Consider the following 21,268-nt stretch of genomic DNA (forward strand, 5'->3'; position numbering starts at 1 on the left):
AAAGTTAAAGCACAAAAATTGTTCAATAGTTATATAAAAAAAGGGAGGTGGGGGGCTACAAAATTTAAAAAGGAAGTGTTTAAAGCCTTTTCCCTATGAGTCAAGCACAGTATCATGATCTCAACACATGTATAGCTACCCGCTTACCTTGAGTATATCATTAAGCAGAGGAAAAGAAAATAACCTGGCCCGATTATAATGTTTATACTTCACATAAAAATTTAAAAACAATAATTGAAATTATTTTTATTTATATTTGGCAATTCAGTTGTTTGAGAACAAAAAAAAAATTTATACAGCAGAAAAATTTATGTTGTCAGTGCCTGCTGACTTAAAAAGTGGGTTTAATAATATGTTTGAGTGTTTTTCCTGTTTATCAAAACCGACACCCTTTTTTCTTTGCATTCGCTTATTATAACTATTTACTGCAAGCACAATAGTTATGGCTAGTACAGCTGTAGGACCGGCTATGAAAAATGCAAGTTTCCATGCACTTTCATAAGTAATATTTTTCAACAAGTGCTAAATTATTTATATAATAAAAAAAAACATAAATTTTGCATTCTTTTATGACAGTGATTTACATAAAAAACATAAGTAAGCCTCTTTTTTTACTCATAGTAAGTAGTTTCCATAGATATATATAGAAAAGTTTTTATACATACTTCATCATTATTACTAGTAACAGGTCTTCTGTTAATATTCTTAGCTCTGGATTCGGCAATACTGCCATTCGCTGGAAGCGAGCCGTAACAACTTCTAAAGGAAAACGTAGAGATTTTTTCAAATCCCCCGTTGTGGGTGCATAAAGGATCGGAAAATTCAAGAAAGTTGTTTAAAATTCTTGAGCAACAAAGGAAAGTTTTATCAAGGTTTATGAACCTAATAAGTATATTTAGTATTCTCAATGAAGTGCCATTTATAATTTAATACATACAAGTTGCTATAATTAAAGGAGCTCGCAAAAGCGTTCAAGCCAATTTCAGTAATGGAATTATTAATAAGATGCCTAAAAATTATTAATCATCAACTCTTCGTGTAGAAAAAAAGTTATGCATGACTTACTACAAAAATAAAGTAATGTTTCTTCTTTTTAATATGTATTATATAAAAAGAAAGGTGATTTATTTTTTTAAAGACGAGCACTTACAAAGAGCTTAGTTCGGTTAACATGGAAAAGGTATTGGCTGGAATAGACTTAATTTTATTGTTATTAAGAATTCTGCGTATAATAAATACTATAACTAACGGATAATTTATTAAAGTGCAATCAAAGTATTTCTAATTATAATTGCATTTGAAAAAAATTATAATAAAACCAGAAACAAACTGAAAGCTTGCTTTTTTATTATTATTAACTTAAAAAGTGACCTGCTACAGTGGAGGCTTGGAAGGATTTAAAATTCTTAAATGCTTATTTAAAGTGATTGTACTTAACTAATTTTAATTATTTAATAACTTTAGCTTACTGTTATTAATATAACTTAAACTATCTTCTTTTTTCTTTATATCCATATTTTTATATCTGTACCTCTATGAAAGTTATAAAAAAAGTTTTTTTTATTGTATAACAAAAACGCTGTAATATATAAAGCTTAGGTGAGTCGTCACATATTAGCGTATATGTCAAGAAAAAAATATTTTTTAGCTAACTTTATATATATAATCCCTAAAATGGGTTGATAATAAATCCCGCTAACATGCTATTAAATATAATAACTTAAAAAAATATTTTTGGGTCTTTAAACTGGTAAATTAAAGTAGTTATTACGCATGTTATGGTATTACTAATAACTTACATTTCTAATACATGAAGCCCAGTGAAGGTTTCTTTATGAATTTCAGTCAGTTCGTTAGTATGCAAATTCCTAATAAAATTTTAAAAATATTTAATAAATCTTCTAAACTATTAATTATTAAAGAAAATAGAAATTTTCATTAATAAATTTTTTAGTTATTGACCTTTTCAGCAGATAAAATTTAAAATTTAATTTTAAAAGCAAGCCAAGAAAATATTTAAACTTACAAAAGTTTTAAAGCTGAAAGTCTAGAGAATGCCCCGTCGGCTATTGATGTAATAGAGCAATTGTAAAGATATCTATTTAAGTAACACTAGAAAGTAAAAAAAAAAAATACATATTAAGTCACTATTACTAAAATTAATACTTTAAAAAGTTTTTAAAGCGGATATCCTTATAAAGAAAATAACAACTCGCTGGGAAATGATGATAATTAAGTAAAATTTTACAAGGCTATAATTATAATTATTTTTTATGAATAGTACTCGCAACTTACAAACTCTCCAGCACAGTAAGACTTTTGAATACATTTTTTTTAATTACACGAAGAGGATTGTCATGCAGATATCTTTAAATTTAGAAATTTTTATATTAATACATTATTCAATAACAATTTTACTTAAATAATTTATGTACTTAGAAGAGATAATAAAATAAAAATTGTAGGCACAGAATTTACCAAACTTGTTAAACGATTGGTTAATAAAATATTTTGTACATGGAGACCAAAATACTTTAGATCCGTGCAACTTGCATATAGTAAAATGCACGTAATCACAGCTAGGCAATAACTAAAATCTTTCTTTTAAAGAGAAAATTACTATTTTATTACTATATCCAACTACTAGCTTCAAAAATAATTTTTAATTATTTGAGTCTATTTAAAAAGATGAGCTATGTGTAGTTAACACTATTTGCTAATAAACTATAACACTGATCAAAAGGAGTTAACAGCAACTTACAAATGAATTAAATTTTTACGATCTTTGAAAAACTTGCCATCTATTGAAGAGAGCTTATTACCGCCTAAAACTCTATTGTTATATATAAATATATACATTGATTGGTTTTAAAATACTTTGAAGGTTAATGAGTTAACCTACAATGAAGCTAGCTCTGGAAGACAAAAACTTGAGCAGAATAGCATAGTAGTTAATTGGTTATTATATAAATATCTATAAAACAATAAACAATTAGTATAGCACTGCCTTATAAAATAACCAATATATAAAATAAAAGGCCTTATATGGCTTTAATATACTAATGGATTATGAGAAAGGGCAGAAGAAAATAAAGTCAAAAGTTTACAAAACCTGTTACTTTACAAAATTGTGTGCTTCAGATTATTTAGTAGCACAAGGAAAAGCTGTAACCTACTATCCACTGTTACTACTATATTACAAAGTGGCGCTGTTTAACTTTAATACACTTTAAACTTACAACTCTTTCAGGGAGGGGAACCCCGTAAAAAAGTCTTGCTTTACTGACTTAAGCTTGTTATTGCCCAACTCTCTAATTATACAGCATGTTAGTTAAATATGATGAGAGTTTTAAAAAATCTTAACCAAGTAAAAGGATTACTAGAGGTGTAAAAGGACTTACAAAGTAGTTAAAGACTTCAAATTAAGAAAAGCTGTGGCTTCAATCTCTTTAATTGAGTTATTCGCAAGATATCTGTAACATTAAATTACCGTTTTTTTAACCTTAAAAAATGGATCACTATATTTAATTATATATCATTATAGCGACAATCTTTATACGTCCGAAATTAAAAAACTAAAGTTTAAAAAAATCTGACCCAAAGTTACTGCTTTGAAATTATGCCCATCTTCATGGGCCTTTTAAAAATTATTTTTAATATAAATAATTCCATTATACACAGTTTATTTTCAAACTAAAAAATTTATAGTGTTCAAGTATAGGATTTTTAATATGCCAATGCCAACTTAAAAAAAAGTAAGTCTGACCGCCTTGCAATAATGGTAAAAACTCAAATGTCTTCATAAATTTGTCATCTGATTTTTTGTTTAATAAATAAAACTCCTTTAAAAAAAAATAACTATATTAACCATGTAAAAGTACCAGCGTTTTATGTAAAAAAAAACGGTAATAAAAGTACTTTTTACTTAACTACTTTTCAGTTACATTGAGATCGTATAAATAGATAAAACTTACAGATTAATAAGATTAGCAAGATTTTTGAATAGGTTACTTCCCAATGAAGTGAGCTTGTTGTTACCTACAGTTCTAAATAAATGACATTAGTAATGAAACATTATTAATTACTAAACTACAAAGTGTTTAGTAAAACCCATTTTATATTTTGAAAAAGGAGTACAATATTTTTAAAGCTCTCAGTTTGGAAAAAGTGGAGATTCCAACGGAAGTAATAAAGTTATTGTTTAGATACCTATTCACAAACATTTAAATATTTATAATTTGAAGTTTACTTGTCTTACTCAAGCGAGATATTGTAAGACAATTTTTGTTATAAAAATAAACTTGTTAAAACTAATATTAAAGGCTAATTTAAAATATATTAAGTTAACTTAATAATAATTAGTTGAATTACAATTCTTCTAGAGATATCAAATCTTCAAATGAGTTATTTTCAATATAGCTGATTCGATTTCTGCTTAAACCTCTAAAATTTTAAGTAAAATTAAATCCAGTATATTAGCAGTTGTATTATTTTATGAGCAATAATAACACAATAGCCTTTCAGCTTAGTATTCTGCCGTCAAAAGATTGTAATTAAACAATTATAATACAGCTCAACACTATCGTTTAAAGTGATATGAAAAATTAAAAAAAAAAATTCGATTCACTTACAACACTTTAAGACTTCTCAAGCCCTTAAACAATTTTCTGTTGATGGAGGTGAGGCCGATATTAGTTAAGCCTCTTTAAAATATTAAGTCTTGAGTTTAGTATATTTTAAAAAAGTATAATAACAACATATAACTCCCTATAAAATATTCGGTTAAACTTACTATTTAAAATTTAAGTTTATAATCATTTTAAATGCTACGAGTATCACTTTTATATTGCCCGAGGTCTTATAACTTTTTGTAGCATCAAAGCCATCAAATTTACTTCCCTAGCTTCCAACAAGTTGTACAGAAAAATGCTATAGTATTTCAAATGGCGTTTACTATTCTTTAAAATTTAGTATATGATACTTGAAGTAACAGTAACTAATTGGCATGCCAGCTGGCATCAGTAAATGCATAACTAATCTATATGGTAAAGGCTCTTTTAACCCTCGATAAGCAACCCCTTGATACTAGCTTATAGAACACTTTACGTTCTAAATCACGTAACAGTGGGAGGCTAAACAGTTGACTGGCCTTTAAGTTGTTTATAACTTGGCCTTCGACCTAAAAAGTAAAAGTGATAGATTTAACTTACAATACAACTAACGAGGTAAGATCATTGAGAGCATTATCGCTGACTAATCCAATTTCGCTGCCTCCCAGTTCTCTAAAAAGGCGTCATTAAAGTATAATTAGTAGTGCATTTGAATGTTATAAATTTTAAAAACATACAAAATTTGTAGGTTACGAGGCAGCTGTTCAGGAGGAAACACATCAAAGTAACAAGAAGACAAGTCTCTATTTTTCAAAGTATTTAAACGAAAAATTAATTTATCATTTTTCTAAGGACTACAAACTAAAGGTATATTATAAGCTTAGTAAGTTCCTGATGTAATTTTAAAAAAAAAGTAATTCTATTCGAACCCTCATTTAAATGCCCCTTCTTTTTAATCCTAAATATAATAACCCTAACCTTGTTATATTTTTAAAGTCAACAAATTATACCCCAACTACTCTTAATTAAAAGAAGCAAATGATAAGATATTACAATTTTAGGTCAGTGTAAGGACCGCCGCATGGAGATTGTTGAGAAATCACCTCGGGCCGCGAAGTTATATAGAGAAACAACACCAAGAGATTCACTACCATTCCTAGAGCCTTAAAGAACTAATAGATAAGAGAAACTGCTATTCTAAGTATTTATACTATGTGAACTTTTATAGTTAATAAACGCATACGTTTATAATTTACCATATTTACTTTTGCAGTATTTATTTGCCCCATAATGTTGTAGTATTAGAGTTTAATGTTTCTTTAATATCAAGTATAAGATATTAGTATTTACTTTTTTTATCCAATTAATGAAACAAAGGTGGTTTACTTTATTATAATAGTTATTTTATTAATATTTTAAGTTTTATTGTCTATGCAACCTGTTAGACAAGTTATAATAGTAGAAATTATATAATTTTATAGGCTTTTTTATAGGTTATATAAACATTAAAGTTCTAAATGAAAAAGGCGACCTTAACCAATTATTATTAAACGCGTTTTTTAAGTTGCCGTCGTACTCTCTTCAAGAGGCTTTTCTATGAAACTACCTTTCCTTAATCAAAAATATTGACGGCTAAAAGCTTTGACATATTTAGGTTTAAAGTGTTGTAATCGTATTAAAATGTACCATTTTCTGAATCCATATATTATGACCTTTCTTAAATTTTGTAGTACCATATCATATGTTTTAAAGAAGCTAAAATTGTAGCCAGGCATGACGGTTTTCCTTTTTTAAAGTGCTCAGATTTTTAAAGTTTTTTTTAGGGATAGGTGAAGCCACTCAGTAAAAGATTTCGATCTTTAAACTATCTAAAATAACTTTAAACTCACGCACAATAGTTAATAGTAGAATAGTTAAAAATAAAACTCAATTTACAAAAAAATTGCCTATGAAATTTTTAAAGCCATATCATTAATAAGCGTGTTTTTTAAAAGCTGTGCTAAAGCATATAAATCATCTCTAAACTAAAACATGCAGATTTTCACAAAATAAAATTTTTAAGCTTATTTACACAACCATATTTATAAATAATTTCTTGTAAAAGATTTAAATCTTAACTACGTATTCAAGCTTTTAAAAGGAGCATTTTTTGTAATACACATGATGATATTTGGTCTTTGGTTAAATTACTTGTTATTACTATTCCTAAACACCGATCTTTCTCATTTAGGAAATCTTCCACAAAACATTAGGTAGAATTACCATTTGTATCAAGTATGTATAGATTAAATTAAAAATGACAAGATTTAAAACTTACTGCTGTTTAATAAATCTTTGTAATTAAGGAGAAACAAATATTGTAATATTTAATAAAAATAAACGTTATCATTAGATAAACTATAGTATTCAACTGTTTTTTAAGAAAAAAGTAAAGCGCGTTAAAAAAGCAGACTTCATTAATTTAATTATTTTTGTCAGTTTTTATAAAGTGATGGAGTAATTGCTATACTTAAAATTTTTTTTAGCATACAGCGGTTCTAAGTATAAGACTAATTAGTTTGTTTTAACTTTTACTTAACTAATGACAAGTAAATATATCTTATGAATTTGTTTATTTAAAAAAAACTTATTGCATATTATAATATTATTTATTATTTATAGAGGCATGTCTTTGTTTTAAATCTAAGCAAAAAGGCTAAATAGGAAACACGAAAGTTATTTTTAAATGTTTTACTTTTTCCTTAGCCAATTCAATTTTTGATGAAATTGACTTAGAAGGGCTGTCGCACTTATTGTATTTTCTAGCTAATATTTTCGCTAACAGGCTTTCAACTGAAAATTCAGCTGAACACATAGAACATAGAGCATTTTTTTTGTAAAACAAGAAACAAGAAATCCTATATTAGCTTGCAGCTTGCATATCTCCTTCGCTTTATCCAATTAGAAATAAAATGTTTTTTTTAAGCTATTAATGTAATATTCTTTCTGCATGCTAACTGTCCCACGAAATTAAAAAAATTCCTGTCATCAGCGGACTTCCTTCCATACACTCGCTTCGAGAGAAAAATGTTTTTCCTAGTAATGAAAAATATAAAAATATGGTGTACCTTCTTACAAAAGGCAGGAAAAAAACTTTTTTTAACTGACACTACGCGTTGAATTTTTTTTTTGGTTATCGCATAAAAGTTAAACAGTAACTGAACCTTTTTTTTTATTAAGTAAAGAAAATTACCAGAGGAAAAGTGGTTACGTAATGACTACTAAGTAACTTGTATTCTTGTTTTACTTGTACTTATTTACGGAGGTTTTGGGAAAAAGAGAGCATTATATTATTCGCGAGGATATAAATATTATACGACGTACTTAGTACTTATAATATTTACGTAATGTTTTTCATATATAAACGCTTACATAAGTTTGGAAGCAGGATAAAGTAAGTAGGCTATGCTCAAACTTTTATAGGGAGAAAGGATCGCCTTCCCTGATCACTCGCATAAACATCAGGAGATTTTTCCTCCAGGTACTTACTAAGTATATATGACCTCGATCGTTATTATTAACATTAAAACATTTTAGTTTTTATAGGAATTCAATTTAATTATAAGCAATTTCGATGTTTTAAAAATTACTTTGGGGATCAGTCAATATTCGGAGTTGGATCAAGATTCTTCAACAGAGAAACTGTCCAGTGTTTTTTAAAATAAAAACACGTTAATGCTCATTGACCCCAGTCCCTTTGGTATTAAGCAAAATAAAAGTGAACTGATTCTTAAATATACATACACATCCATTAGAACTTCGTAAATTCAATGCAAGGCAGTCATGCCTTAATGTCTTGTTGCTTTCTCATAAAAAAGTACTTTTGTAATTATCTCTCTAAACTTATTTAGTTTATCAAACTCACTTCTATTATAAAACATATTAATTGGTAGGATCAATCACAGGATTCTTTAGTTTTGGTTTAAAAGTGAACTAGAAAATTTCACAACTGTAAGATTAAAACTTGATTGATAAATAGGCATTTTTAGTTATGTAATACCAATCTTCTTCTAAATTTTCGTTATTTTATTCTCATGTCATGGTAATTTATTGCACGCTTTAATTGAAAATTAACTTTAGCTTGTGAAATAACTCTTTACTCGAATGCTTAAAAGTTGCGAAAAAGAAAAAAAAGTATGATGAATTGGAAGGTTTTGCTCTAGCGTTAAAATTTTATTTTTCACGAGTTAAACATTATGTCCGGAATACTTCTAAAATAAAATTGATAAGAAACCTATATACAATATAAAAAAGATTTCTTTGATTAAGCTTTTGTGCTAAGGAACTAAAAGAAATACTAAATCTATGCTTGTACTGATTGACAAACAATTTACTTGTGCCTTTTACTTCACAGAGAAGTAAAATAATTTAATGTTCCAACTGCTTGAAATTATAAGACTCGCTCCGTTTTTTTTAATCTACTATATTACTCTGCTTAAGAAGTACAAGAGAAAAGAACAGCTAAAGTTCGACAAGCTTTTGGCTATTGACCATCTTTAACTTACTATCCATTTTTAAGATATTTCGAATTACTTAGAAGACGTAATGTGTTTCACCACAAGTTTAATGGTTTAGTGACTTAAGTTTAATATAACTGTCCTGTTATTTGTAAGTCCTACGACTTTTCTACACCTTGAGAAATATAATTATAAATATGATAATAACTTTAATCTAACGTAAATTAACCTCTAACCTTTGGTAAGGTCAGTTTTATCAAAAAATAAATCTTTTTTCTTTAATTTTTTATGAAGCAAAAATTATTGCCTATAAAATTTAAGACGTTAAGTATATATCGTATAGTCATGAATCTTCGTTAATAGCAATGTTTTCCTTCCAGGTTTATATGCACTTTCATAAGCGAATGTTTCGACTTGTTAGATATATATTACTAACGGAAGCAATTAAAATATTATATGTTCATTAGTTCAACTCACATATATTAATTTTATTATTTATTTAAAGGGCTTAATATATATATAAACATATATAAACCTTAACTGGACTAGGTTATAACAACATAGCCCTGATACTGTGGCTTAACTATTGTATACCATCGACAAACTAACAACCAAACTAAATATTACATATAAAAGTATATATAAATTCAAAGTAGAATGAACAACTATGAATATTCCTAAAAAGTGAAAGGCTGTTTTTCAGCCCTAGAATTAGCCAGTAATAGTCAAAAGAATATCATACGAAAAAGAGTACTACATATTCTCTGTAATAACAAAAATAATACCAACTTTAGCATTATGTATATTACCATTAACCAATGAGGTAAGAACTATAAGAGTAATATTTATAATAAGTATAGTTTTGTTATTAATATGGCGATTAGAGCAATACCACTTTATTAATAATATTTTTTAAAAATATAGTTCTTCATAGTTATAGCGATAATCATAATAACTAGGAATACTATCCCTTTAGAAAAGCTATAACGTTAAAAATCGCACCTACATCTTATACGTATTCGCATAAAAGTTTCCTCTCAATTACCAATGACTTAAAAAGTCAGAAAAACTTTTCACCAAAAATTATGAATTTACTATTACTAATAACCCCAAGAGCGAGAATTTAAGATAGGTTTTGTAGCCCTCTTCTGAAAGTAGTTCTGTAAGAGAGCAAAGACTATCAACTCAAAAAATGTTCCCATTGAAAGTCACTCGAATAAAAATTCTCAGAGGCGAATAAATAACTCTACCCTTTATTGTGGGCATCCATTGAGATTTAAACTATTAATTTTAAATTTATTTCTGTAATTATCTCCCAGTTATTTACTGTGAAAACATAATAAACAGAAAAAGTAGCGTATATTGCCAACGTCTTTAGCTATTGCTCTACAGCCCACTGGATGAGTCATTACACCCCCCATACACAAGAAAATACCAAAAGCTTTTTTGAACTGGGCTAAAAAGATTTTGAACCAATGAAGATTTAAAGCATTTTATTAAAAAATATTTAATTTAATATCCAATAAAAAATGATTAAAAATTGATCTAGATATTTTAGATTATTTAATGATATATTAGACTTAAGAGAATAAAATCAACCACATCGGTTAAGCTAATTATCTCTCCTTGTCTCTTTATTTTGTTTTTAATTTTTTATCTTTATTTAATTTTATTTAAAACTTATATTTTTTTATATTTGTTCATATTTTTCTAAATTTTCTTTAAATCCTAACACTAACTACCACGATAATCACATTGCATATAAGGGCGGTGCATTCTATAAAAATGCATAAAGACGCATTTTATTCTAACAAATGCCCTTGAAACCAGTACTTACCCTTCAAAGAGGCGATATTTCTACTTCCTATTGAGGAAGGGCCTCATGAGCAACTAACTTTTAAGAAAACGCTTTTTACTATACTAAAATTTGCTCCATAAATTCCTCGAGCCATCGAGATTGTTCTGCGAAACACACCGAAATACTTTAGTACTTTATTTTAAAGACCAGCTTATTTTAAAAGGAATACGATATAGTTCTAACGATAAAAAACACGCCTAAAACCCAAATATATCTTCAAATTACCCAACTTCACGGTATATTATCAAGACATTTTTTCAAATAGGTTGCGTTAACATTACTAGTACAGAGATACTTTTTATACTATTTTTTAAACAGTAAACCTCTAAGACTATTGCAGTTAAATTAAATTTTTACGACCAAGGCGATGTAACCATTATCTCTGCTTATAAATAAAAAAATAACTTTAATAAGTAGCGGATGGACGACAGTGTGGCCTGTGGAGGCTCAGTAATTCTATATACACCCGTAACAAAGTGGGAAATTCTAATCGTTAAGCTTTTAACAAGTGCGCCCAAGAAAAGGGTTTAATTGTTGTGGGCCCTACTAATTCTACACGCATATTTAAAAAAAAATGCTGCTGATATATTAAATATTACAAAAAATAATAAGTTCGAAGTTAAGCAAGCGATTTAATAGAAATTTTTTCTAGGCGCCTACCAAGTAAAGAAATAAAAAAACGAAAACTACATATGTATATACACCCCAGTAAATGAAAGAGCTCTAGATTTATTTTTTTATCTTTTCTGCTCTTTGTTTGCCTGAACCTTTAATAGCACCAAGCCCTCTCGAAACTATTTTTTTTCTCCACATCTCTCTGGATTTGCAGTAGTCACTTTTAGCTTTTCTCTCCTTTTCACGTATCCATAGCTCTTCATCCCTCAAAATTTTCACATTTATTACTTAACTTCTTTCAGTGTCCAGTAGATATTATCACTCCATCTCGCTACCATTTTTAGAACCTTTGTTCTTTTTCTATAATGTTCATTGTGCTAGCACCTATGAATTCTAAATTATCCAAGTTGCAATTGTAACAGCATGCGTAGCAAGGTTAACCATAAAGAAAGTTTCTTAATTTCGATAATAGTTGATTATATTAAAATTGCTTAAGATTGCTTTGATAAGTCATGAGGATATGAAACTTACGGGAACCGGAACGAGCCATAAAAAATGTTGAAAACAGTTTTGGCAGAAGCTGCGAGTATAAAAGAAGTAATAAACGGTAGTAAAATAAGCATTACTGGTAACATATATTACGTGAGCATTATTAAATTTAAAAATAAGTCCTCAGTGGAGGGGACTGCTTTCTTAATTTGGGTTATCAGGTTGGGCGCGGGAGCTGGTGTCTGGCCATTAATAAAGCTAGCTTACTTTATATCTTGCTTTGATCACTAAGGTTGGATTATACCACTTCTGAGGATAAGCACAAGAGGCCTACTTAAATGTTTGCCAATCGCTTAAGACAATTTAAGTGCGCCATTGAAAAAACTAACACTTCGTTGGAAGAAATAACTAATTTAATTAAAATTATAGCTCTACGCATTAAGTAAGACGTGTTTAAAGAGGATGTTTTTCTTAAAACAGTAATATATTAATAATATCAACTCTTTATTATAAACAGAGTCTCTAAGAACACTTCTGACGGGAACATAAGCTATCATTGCGCAAAAAGAATCAACTTAACTGCCTAAAGTGTAAAGTGGAAATTAAAAAATTCACGATAAACGAAAACTCGGACAACTATTTTGAATTTACTATATACCTAAACATTTCCTCTTATGATAGCTAAAGGTTTGTAACTATTGCTAGTGTTGTATAGTGTGCACGCAATAGCTAAGGGTAAACTGAAAAATAAGTATTTCCTAGTTCAATAGCTTAAAAGCACAACAAGTTTAATAGAAACGCTATGAAAAAGGAAATACGTTCACAGCCCCATAGAGGGGATAAGAACCACCTATAAAGACAGTAAACGTTCAACTAAATTTAAATTAATTACTTACTTTCCTTCAGGACACCTCATAATACTTGTTGAGTAAGAGAAGTATTTAAACATTGTTTATAAGACCAAGTGCATATGATAGCAGTTAAACCTTTTAAAAATTACTGGAGTAAAGCTTTTTGTAACAAACATAAAAAAAAAATTAAGTCGTCGGCTCTTCTATTCAAAAGTTTAAATAGTACATTCCGTTAGGTTGAAAAGCCTTTTTCTATGACTCCACCCTTGAAAGTAAAAATCAGAAGACCGAGCTATAATGGTCCTTTTTTTTTTAAAACACATCGACTTAAGTAAAGAGGGATATACTTTATTCAACGCAGACCCTGGCAAGATAGTGAAATCTAGAGACACATCTCTTAATTTTTTGATTATTAAAAAACTTCCAAAACGCATTTTTAAAAATCCTTTTATCAACTTCAAACTAATTTTAATCCATATTTTAACACAATTTTTTCCTCGAGAGACCACAAAAAACCGTAAGGAGAATGCTGAAATTAAGGATAATATCAAGATTGAGCAATTCCATATTTATTATTTTGATTTTTCTCATAAATAACTTGCAAATTTTTCTATCTACTCTCCAAGTAAAATTTAGACAATCTAACAACACTCATTTACGGGTAGATTCAAACCCAAAATAAAAACAACTCGCAAAATATATTAGTTACGAGTTATAAAAAACATGAATCACAATTTTCCAAACCAAAAAACAGTATGACAATTAAAACGATAACAATAGAGGAGGCAGGTCCTACACTTTTTTTACTACTATACGCAGATGGCACATATTATATAAGCACTCTTTCTAAAAGTGATCTTACAGCCTTAATAACTTCAAGAACTAATATATTGTATACAGATTAAGTAATATGCACAATAATATAACAGAAAAAATATAGAGTTAGTTGAAATTAGAAAAAAAAAAAAAAAAAAGCTGAATAATTTATTTGATTGCTCTTGAGCCGCCCGAGTAGCACAACGCTTACCACCTTACAAGCACTGCCTACTACAACATCGAATATAAAAAAAAATAAAGAGCACACGCTCACGACAACCCTTAAATCATTAATTAGGATGTGCCCCCAGTCGGTAGCCCTCAACTACATATAGCAAAAGGAAAAACTTAGAAGGGAGTAAAAAATGAACTAAGCGGTATTGCTAAAAAAGTTAAACGAACTTACAAATAAAGTAGGGGTTAAAAGTGGGTTCATAAAAAGAGAAAAGAGCACTCAAAGGCTACTAGGACGTAAAGAAAGTTAAGGCGGTCGAATTAGAAGTAATGTGGATTTTTCGAGTTGCTAAGAAAGGCTTACCTTACTGAAAAACTATTAGGAGATTTTGAAAAAATGGAGGGCACAAGAGAGGAACAAGATCTAGTAAAGTAAAAGTTTCACGTTTTTTATGGTAATCATTCAAGCCTAGAGAACTACTTGAACGTTTATTCGAAAGAAAAGCACCTTACAAAATTCACTGGCTAAATAAAACCGGACGCTGTAGTCACACATGCGCCGAACAAACGTAAAAATCATTTACCGAAGTAACCAAAATTCCGGTAATGCTTTTTTACACGTTTTAACCTTAATTTAGGGTCACTCGCAAAGTAACATAATTTTAAAAAATTATATACCTTCAGAGCTCATATTACTTTGCCTTCTGTCTCACCACTTGCCTCAGTAACGAGGCTTACGTTACTGTGAACCTGCACTACACTTTAAACACTATTGCCGCACGCTATAATATACTTAAGATTATTACCATCTCACAAAATTCCCCGAACGTCATGCATGAAACCAATAAAATTTTATTTAATTCGCAGGTTTTTGTAAATTTTTTTTATCATTCATCTAGTGTCACTTGCTACGACTTTAACTCATGCGTAAAGTTACCAAGATCTCGTACCTGGGCAACAAATGTTTCTCTAAATGTATAGTCGGTCCTTCTATTATAGCTTACAAATTTTGCTGCAATCTTGTAGTGGTTCTACTCTTCTTTTATGTGCTATATTTACATAATAAATAAAAACCAACTATACAGTTATAAGATAATTAATAAGCAACAGAGGTGTTACAAAAAACAAAAAAACACGTACTTTTCGACCAAGCAACTATGTACTTTAATAATACCGCTATTCAAAACTCTTTATGCTTCAGTAGGTTGCTTGACAAATTTTAAGATTTTAATATTCAAATGCTGCTCTGGCTGTTAAAAGGTTAAAGCCTTTTACCTGCTAAATTTTCCCCTTTTAAAATCTTTCCGATTAGCTGAGACGTACCGAAAAAAAGAGGATTTTTATAAGCAAGTTTCTAGTGTTATGTTATAACTATCAAAGACCCTCTTTTGCTGTTTCATGAACGCTTAGTTTTGTTAGTTAATAATTTTTTTATAGCCTAAAATAATAATTAATAAAGAAATTAAATTATTTTTTTATATTTGCAGTCTCCACTTTAACTAAAGTTCAAATTGTTAGGTTAAATTTTAAGCTCTGAATATGGTTCCCGCCCTGCAGCCTTAACACTATATCTTAAATCGATCATACATCAACTCTATGGAGCTATATTATAATTAAGGGGTATGAATAGAATTACAAGTCTCCTCTTTTACTAAAAGTACTATTACAAAATTTTTTATACTGATGGAAATGCTTTATACTAATAAGTTAATAAAAGGAAATATAATGAGTTAGATTTTTTATTTTCCGTTTATTTTTAAGCTTTATATATAAAAATTTTGATTGAATATATGTATGTTAAACTGCATTTATTAAAAAATAAATGGTAACTATCTCAGAAGTTTAGAGTTTTAGCAACTGTAAAGGCTTCTAGTTACTTTTTACAGTTTGCATCTGTTACACTTTCATAAAGATTTGGAAGGTATCTTACACACTTCTATTTATATAACTGAAAATTTGCCTTTTTATTTTTTAAAAGCTTGTTACCAAACACTTCCGCAGTATACTTCAAGCTCTATAAATAATTAAACCACGTACTGCATGAAGAGGCACTCGAAGTACGTTTTAAAAAACTCGAAAATATGAGGATTTATAAGAATAGCTTGCTATAAAGCGAGTTATACTCATAATGTACTACACAAATGTAAATATTTTGAGTTTGTTTCTTCTACATGGAAATCATAAATATAAAAAGTGGTAATAGAGTAAGAACTCAGTACTTTAGTGTTAGGTCTACCACCAAGCAAAAAGTGAAAGCTCGCCTTAAGGGGACAGGAAACATTTATTATGGTACCAAGACTGTGACCGTCCTTCAATTAGGTTATTTTAAATTCCGATCTGGTTATTATATTAAAAAACACCTTAAAAACTTAATACCGCCGTAAAAGAAAGTGATTATCTTAAATGATTTTCATGCTATTATTTAACTTAACGTTTTAACCTTTCATCTTTTGGGGGCCAAAGAGATAGTAATTGGTCCTTTCCCAGAATATCTAGAAGTGTACTTATTTATAAAAAAAATTTTTTAGAGTTCACCTTTTCCCTTTTTTTTTTCAGGTGATAGACTGCCGTTAAAGCTACAGTGTACTACTCGGGTTTGTGCATGGTTTCATTTACTGGCTTTAATGATAAATTTTAGAAATTGGGTAAAATATTTCTCGAAAAAATTTTTTATGTTAACTTTTAAAATTTTTTTATTGATGATTAAATTAATTGCTAATAAGGAAAAAAATTTTATAATTAATTGTATACTTCTTTCTCAATCGCAGGCTACCTACTTAAAATCCAAGTTTTAGCTTTACAACTTAAATTCTAGTATATCATGTTCTTTAATTCTAAATTAAAGTTTGCTTTCTTTAGATTATATTTGATCCCACAAACGTTTTTACTACTTTCTTTCAAGTTAAAAGGTTAACAAGAAGTTTAAGTTTTCCTAAGACTCTTATCTCACACAAAACTATATCTTTGCTTAAACTTAAAGGGAAAGAAAATTCCTTACTATGCACGACGAACTTTTAAGGTTAAAACTATACACGATATAAACGCTTCCACAACGAAGGGCCATAATAGTGTTAATCAATTTTCTAGTCACCTTTACGGGCCGCAGTCACTCTATATATTTTATAGATTTTCTGGCACGATAAAAAGGTTACAACTATAAATTCGATTAAATAATCCTTCCTAGGAATATAAACTTTTTTTTTTTAAAGTTTTAACTTTAAATAGGTTTCCATATTAGTAAATACACCCATAGAATTTACAGTATCTTCTTTTAAAATAAAAAAAAAAAGGGAGTTTTGTACACAGTGGTATAATCATTTTAAACATACTCGAGTTATTAGTTTATACACCACTTTGAGCTACCATAAATAATTCACTTTATATTCCTTTTGCTAACTAGCTTCAGTTTAGCGCAAGTAATGCCTTTTAATTTCAAAAAATTTTTAAAGGATAAATTTGCCAAATAATAAAAGGTGAAATTATTGGATTAGTACTAGGGGAAAAGTATTTTTACGGTTCATAAAATGCATCGTTAACCTTACGGTTTTTACTATTATGATTCTCTGGGGCGCGGACATGGAAAAGGCTGAGAAAACCTTTTCCATTAGAGGAGGGGCCCTAGGTATGTAAACGTTGACAACATGTTGTGTTTAGCGTTCAGGGGCGAGTAAAGTTTTGATTTTTAAAAGACGGTATAGCAAATTAAAAGCGGAAGAAAAGGATGTACGTGCTTTATTGGATATATACCATAGTGAAAATAACCAATCAATTTTACAAGTACAGCAGGTGCGCTACAGTGCGTAAAAAGTGATATACCAGGCGATAAATCTACCTTATTTTTATTAAGTGATATAAACTCCATTTTCAACAGAATTACTCTGAAATAAGAAACGATATATCAATATCTCAAACCTTTCAAAATGGTATCTTAATAAAAATCTTTATTGAAAATATTATTGAGACTTTTTAAATGCCAAACTTCTTAAGCGTTATTTGCTTTCTATTTTTTTGGGTGCGCGCTGTTTCCCTATCAAGAAATTCGAAACATATCTCCAAAACAGATTTACTAGTAGGAGTATTATCTGAAATTATTAAGGCAATAGTTGTACTGATTAACTGGATTGCTCAGCTGTCGCCCTTTGGTTATTATATCTCATAGCGAGCGCCTTGAGCAAAAAAAGAAACTTAATAAAGGTCTTTAAAGATATAGGACTATTTATTGCCACTTCTCTCTTAGGGTTTTCTTCACACTTATTATTCTTTACGCCTATATTATATTATTTAGTGACCAAAAGAAACCCCTTTAAATACATGAAAAATATGGTACCTGCCCAATTATTTGCTTTTGCGAGAGTTTCATCGACTGCAACCATACCCTTAAATTTACATGTACTTTAAAATCCGATTTTTGGATAATTCCACAGCCAGGTTTTGTACTTTCCTTTGGAGGAACAATAAACTTAAATGGAATGACTCTATAAATCCCGCCACAACAATTGTATTTCGTTATTAGTCAGGGCATCTAAGTAACTTCCATCCAATATTCGATGACCTTTTTTCTTTCGCAAATTGGGCAGCACCAGTTCCGGCGACCACTTTAATATTAATTATAACTAGTTTTAACACAATATTTAGCACCTCAGGAAACTCCACAATTTTGCACTTATTGTGGCCGTTGTTTGGTTATTAGAGAAGAGCATTACTATGGTTAATACTTCCGGGGATAACTTTATGGTAGGTATGATATTTACCCTAAAAGCCAAACGAAGAAGACAGTTCGAAGAAGAGAACCCTGGAGTCAATATGGATGAAAAAAGTAAAGAACTTAGCTATACACAATTCACAGAAAAAGACCCGTGAGAGAAAAAGAGCGAAGAATTGCCAGTTGATTTACTTTAGATTCTATTAATCTATAATATATTTTTAGAGAAAATTTGTCAAGATATGAGCTTTCATTAAATTTAATTAAATAAATTTATGGTAGCTAAATAGTATAGTGACAATATCCACAAGAATTTTAGGGGCAGTTATCATGAATAAAGTTTTTGGAAACCTAGTTGGTAGAATTTTGGTATGCCATAGGGTAAAGTGTATTCTAAATGAGACACTAAAGGCATTATAAAATTTTATTAATATCTTTATCAAGTGAATGCAAAGACTAAAGGTTAATATTTAAAATTTTGAAGGTTAATGTTAGGTTAGGTTTTAATAAGAGCAATAACCGGGTACATGATGAACTCTTGAGCAAAACCTTTGCCAGATGGCGCTGAATAGCCCAATCCCTCTCGAGTGGGCACGCCCCTTCACAGTGACTATCCCCTGCTATCCCCTGTTATACTCAAAAAAGTCGGAAACAGTGTAAGTTGAGAACAAGACCAATGAATCTTACTTTGTCCAATTAAATACAACCTATTTTCGACTTGTTAAGGAGATGAAACCTTATAAAATGCAAGTAAACAACCTTTTTACCAAGCCGATCGATTATGAAAACATGTCAACAACTTATTCTCCAATTAATTGTTTGTAAAAAACATGCTTTTTAAATAGAGAGGTTGTTTATGTTATTATAAGTTTTGGATTAGAGATTTCTTTAGTTCATTAGCACATATGATATAACGAAGAATCTCTTTTTACTACCATATAAGTTATACATGTATATTAAGATAACAAAGTCTATCTTGTTATCTTTATATTTGCATGCTTCTTTATCTTCTAATGAGATGGAAAAAGTTTTCCTAGAACTTCTTTAACCGTATGAACCATTAAAGGATTTAAAAAATTACTATTATAGCCTCTTTTAGAAGTTTTTCGTAGAGATTTTTAGTAAGGAGCCTAAAATCCTCTTCAAATTTAAATAAGATCTTATTCCTGCGAGCTATAGTCCCAATAAAGATTTTATATGGTACTAGGGGGATGTGCACTGTTAGAGGTTAAAAAAAGATATGTTGTGTTCCTTTTCATTAGTTTTATGAACAATTTTATTATTTTCTTTCAAAATAAATAAATTTAGAAAGGAAATAAAATTGTTCTGGTTTTTCTCCGAAGTCCAGTTTAGCTTACATTGCGACATATGGTTGATAAAGTCCGAAATTTATACTTTATCATTTTTTACCCATATGAGCAATATATCACCCGTGATATCTTTTATATAACTTTATAAAAGGAGAGTACTTATGAAACTTTAAAGCCTCAACAATACACCAAATATAAAGTAGCCAGAACTGGAGCAGCGGGGTAACCCATATGAATCCTGTTTAGTTGTTGGTATAGGTTACCATTGAATAGAAAGATTATATAACAAAAGTTGGATCGCTTCATAATATATACAAAAAATTTTAAGGTATCGAGTGTCTTTTAGAAAGCTTTTAGAAAGAATTCTGCAGAAAATATATAAATTTTCTATTGGAATACTTGTATATAAGGGTTCTTTATCTAGTGAACATATATTGTCATTACTTTCTGAGTTTCAAGAGAAGTTTGTTAAAAACTTTTGTAACTTTACTTTATCTAACTCCAATACCTTGTAAAAAGATGACTTTTAATGGTTTTGGACTCAACCAATATATTGTGAATTGGTCATAACGCATGTCCTTGATCTTTATCTCTCACAAGAAATTTAAGATGTTTACTCTTTTTAAATTTTTTATTAGATAAGGTGGTATATTATGTTTTCTTTTTAAAATATAATAATCCAGCATGCTTTCATTAGTTCTAAAAAATACTTCAGTGATCACCCTCAATTTAGGAGGATGGAAATTAGGGTAAGGAACGTATATTTTAAGTTCGTCTTTAGTTAAACTCGTTTGGTTATTAAAAGCAAACTTAAATCGTCTGTCTAAAGGGGTTTTGTACATAATGGTAAAACTCATTTTTATCAAAGCTCTATTAATACAAAATTTAGGGTCGAGACCAATAATTTTATTAATTACAATAGCCTCAAGCTAGGGAAAGGTTTGTTTTTAATTGGTTATAATTAATGGTAGCAATGTAATTAGTAGAGTTACACTTTCACTAATGAATTTGGCCCAAGCACTCGAGGGCAGGTTTCTTGAATTAGTTTTTGGAAACGGATTGGTAGAATTTTGGAAAGCTGTAGTGTATGGTATGTATGGTATGTATTTAAACAGGACTAAAAGTATAAATAAAAATTTTTTATAAAAGTTTGAATTTTAAATTTTAGCTTTTTAGTCTGTGAGAGAAACTTTTTTGTCTCCCCTTAAATCTACATCAAAGGGTTTTTCTCATTAACGAACGATTTATCAATCTCATATGAACTTAATAACAAGTGCTTCTTTGGCTCAAGCTAAGGTAGAGTTTGTCACTTTTTAATTTAACAAAATTGTTGGTAGCAATATATAT

The 21,268-nt window shown here is 29.1% G+C and overlaps 1 protein-coding gene across 1 annotated transcript; it reads right to left on the minus strand.

Moving 5' to 3' along the window:
• Positions 1 to 231: 231 nt before the first annotated feature.
• Positions 232 to 5,762, minus strand: LOC135145313 (leucine-rich repeat-containing protein 15-like). Its single transcript, XM_064077425.1, has 18 exons — positions 5,664 to 5,762; positions 5,348 to 5,413; positions 5,211 to 5,282; positions 4,632 to 4,703; positions 4,372 to 4,443; positions 4,138 to 4,209; positions 3,975 to 4,046; positions 3,402 to 3,473; positions 3,240 to 3,311; positions 2,903 to 2,974; positions 2,762 to 2,833; positions 2,296 to 2,367; positions 2,027 to 2,098; positions 1,800 to 1,868; positions 1,151 to 1,222; positions 938 to 1,009; positions 666 to 882; positions 232 to 522 (listed from the first exon to the last, which is right to left on the minus strand). Exons 10-18 carry the CDS (start codon positions 2,944 to 2,946, stop codon positions 292 to 294), a joined length of 921 nt encoding a protein of 306 aa, XP_063933495.1. The 5' UTR covers positions 2,947 to 2,974; positions 3,240 to 3,311; positions 3,402 to 3,473; positions 3,975 to 4,046; positions 4,138 to 4,209; positions 4,372 to 4,443; positions 4,632 to 4,703; positions 5,211 to 5,282; positions 5,348 to 5,413; positions 5,664 to 5,762; the 3' UTR covers positions 232 to 291.
• Between the last annotated feature and the right edge of the window lie 15,506 nt (positions 5,763 to 21,268).

This window comes from Zophobas morio, unplaced genomic scaffold (genome assembly GCF_036711695.1).
Source record: "Zophobas morio isolate AGI-343-1 ecotype UQ-CSIRO unplaced genomic scaffold, CSIRO_AGI_Zmor_V1 ptg000143l, whole genome shotgun sequence".
Taxonomy (NCBI): Eukaryota; Metazoa; Arthropoda; class Insecta; order Coleoptera; family Tenebrionidae; genus Zophobas; species Zophobas morio.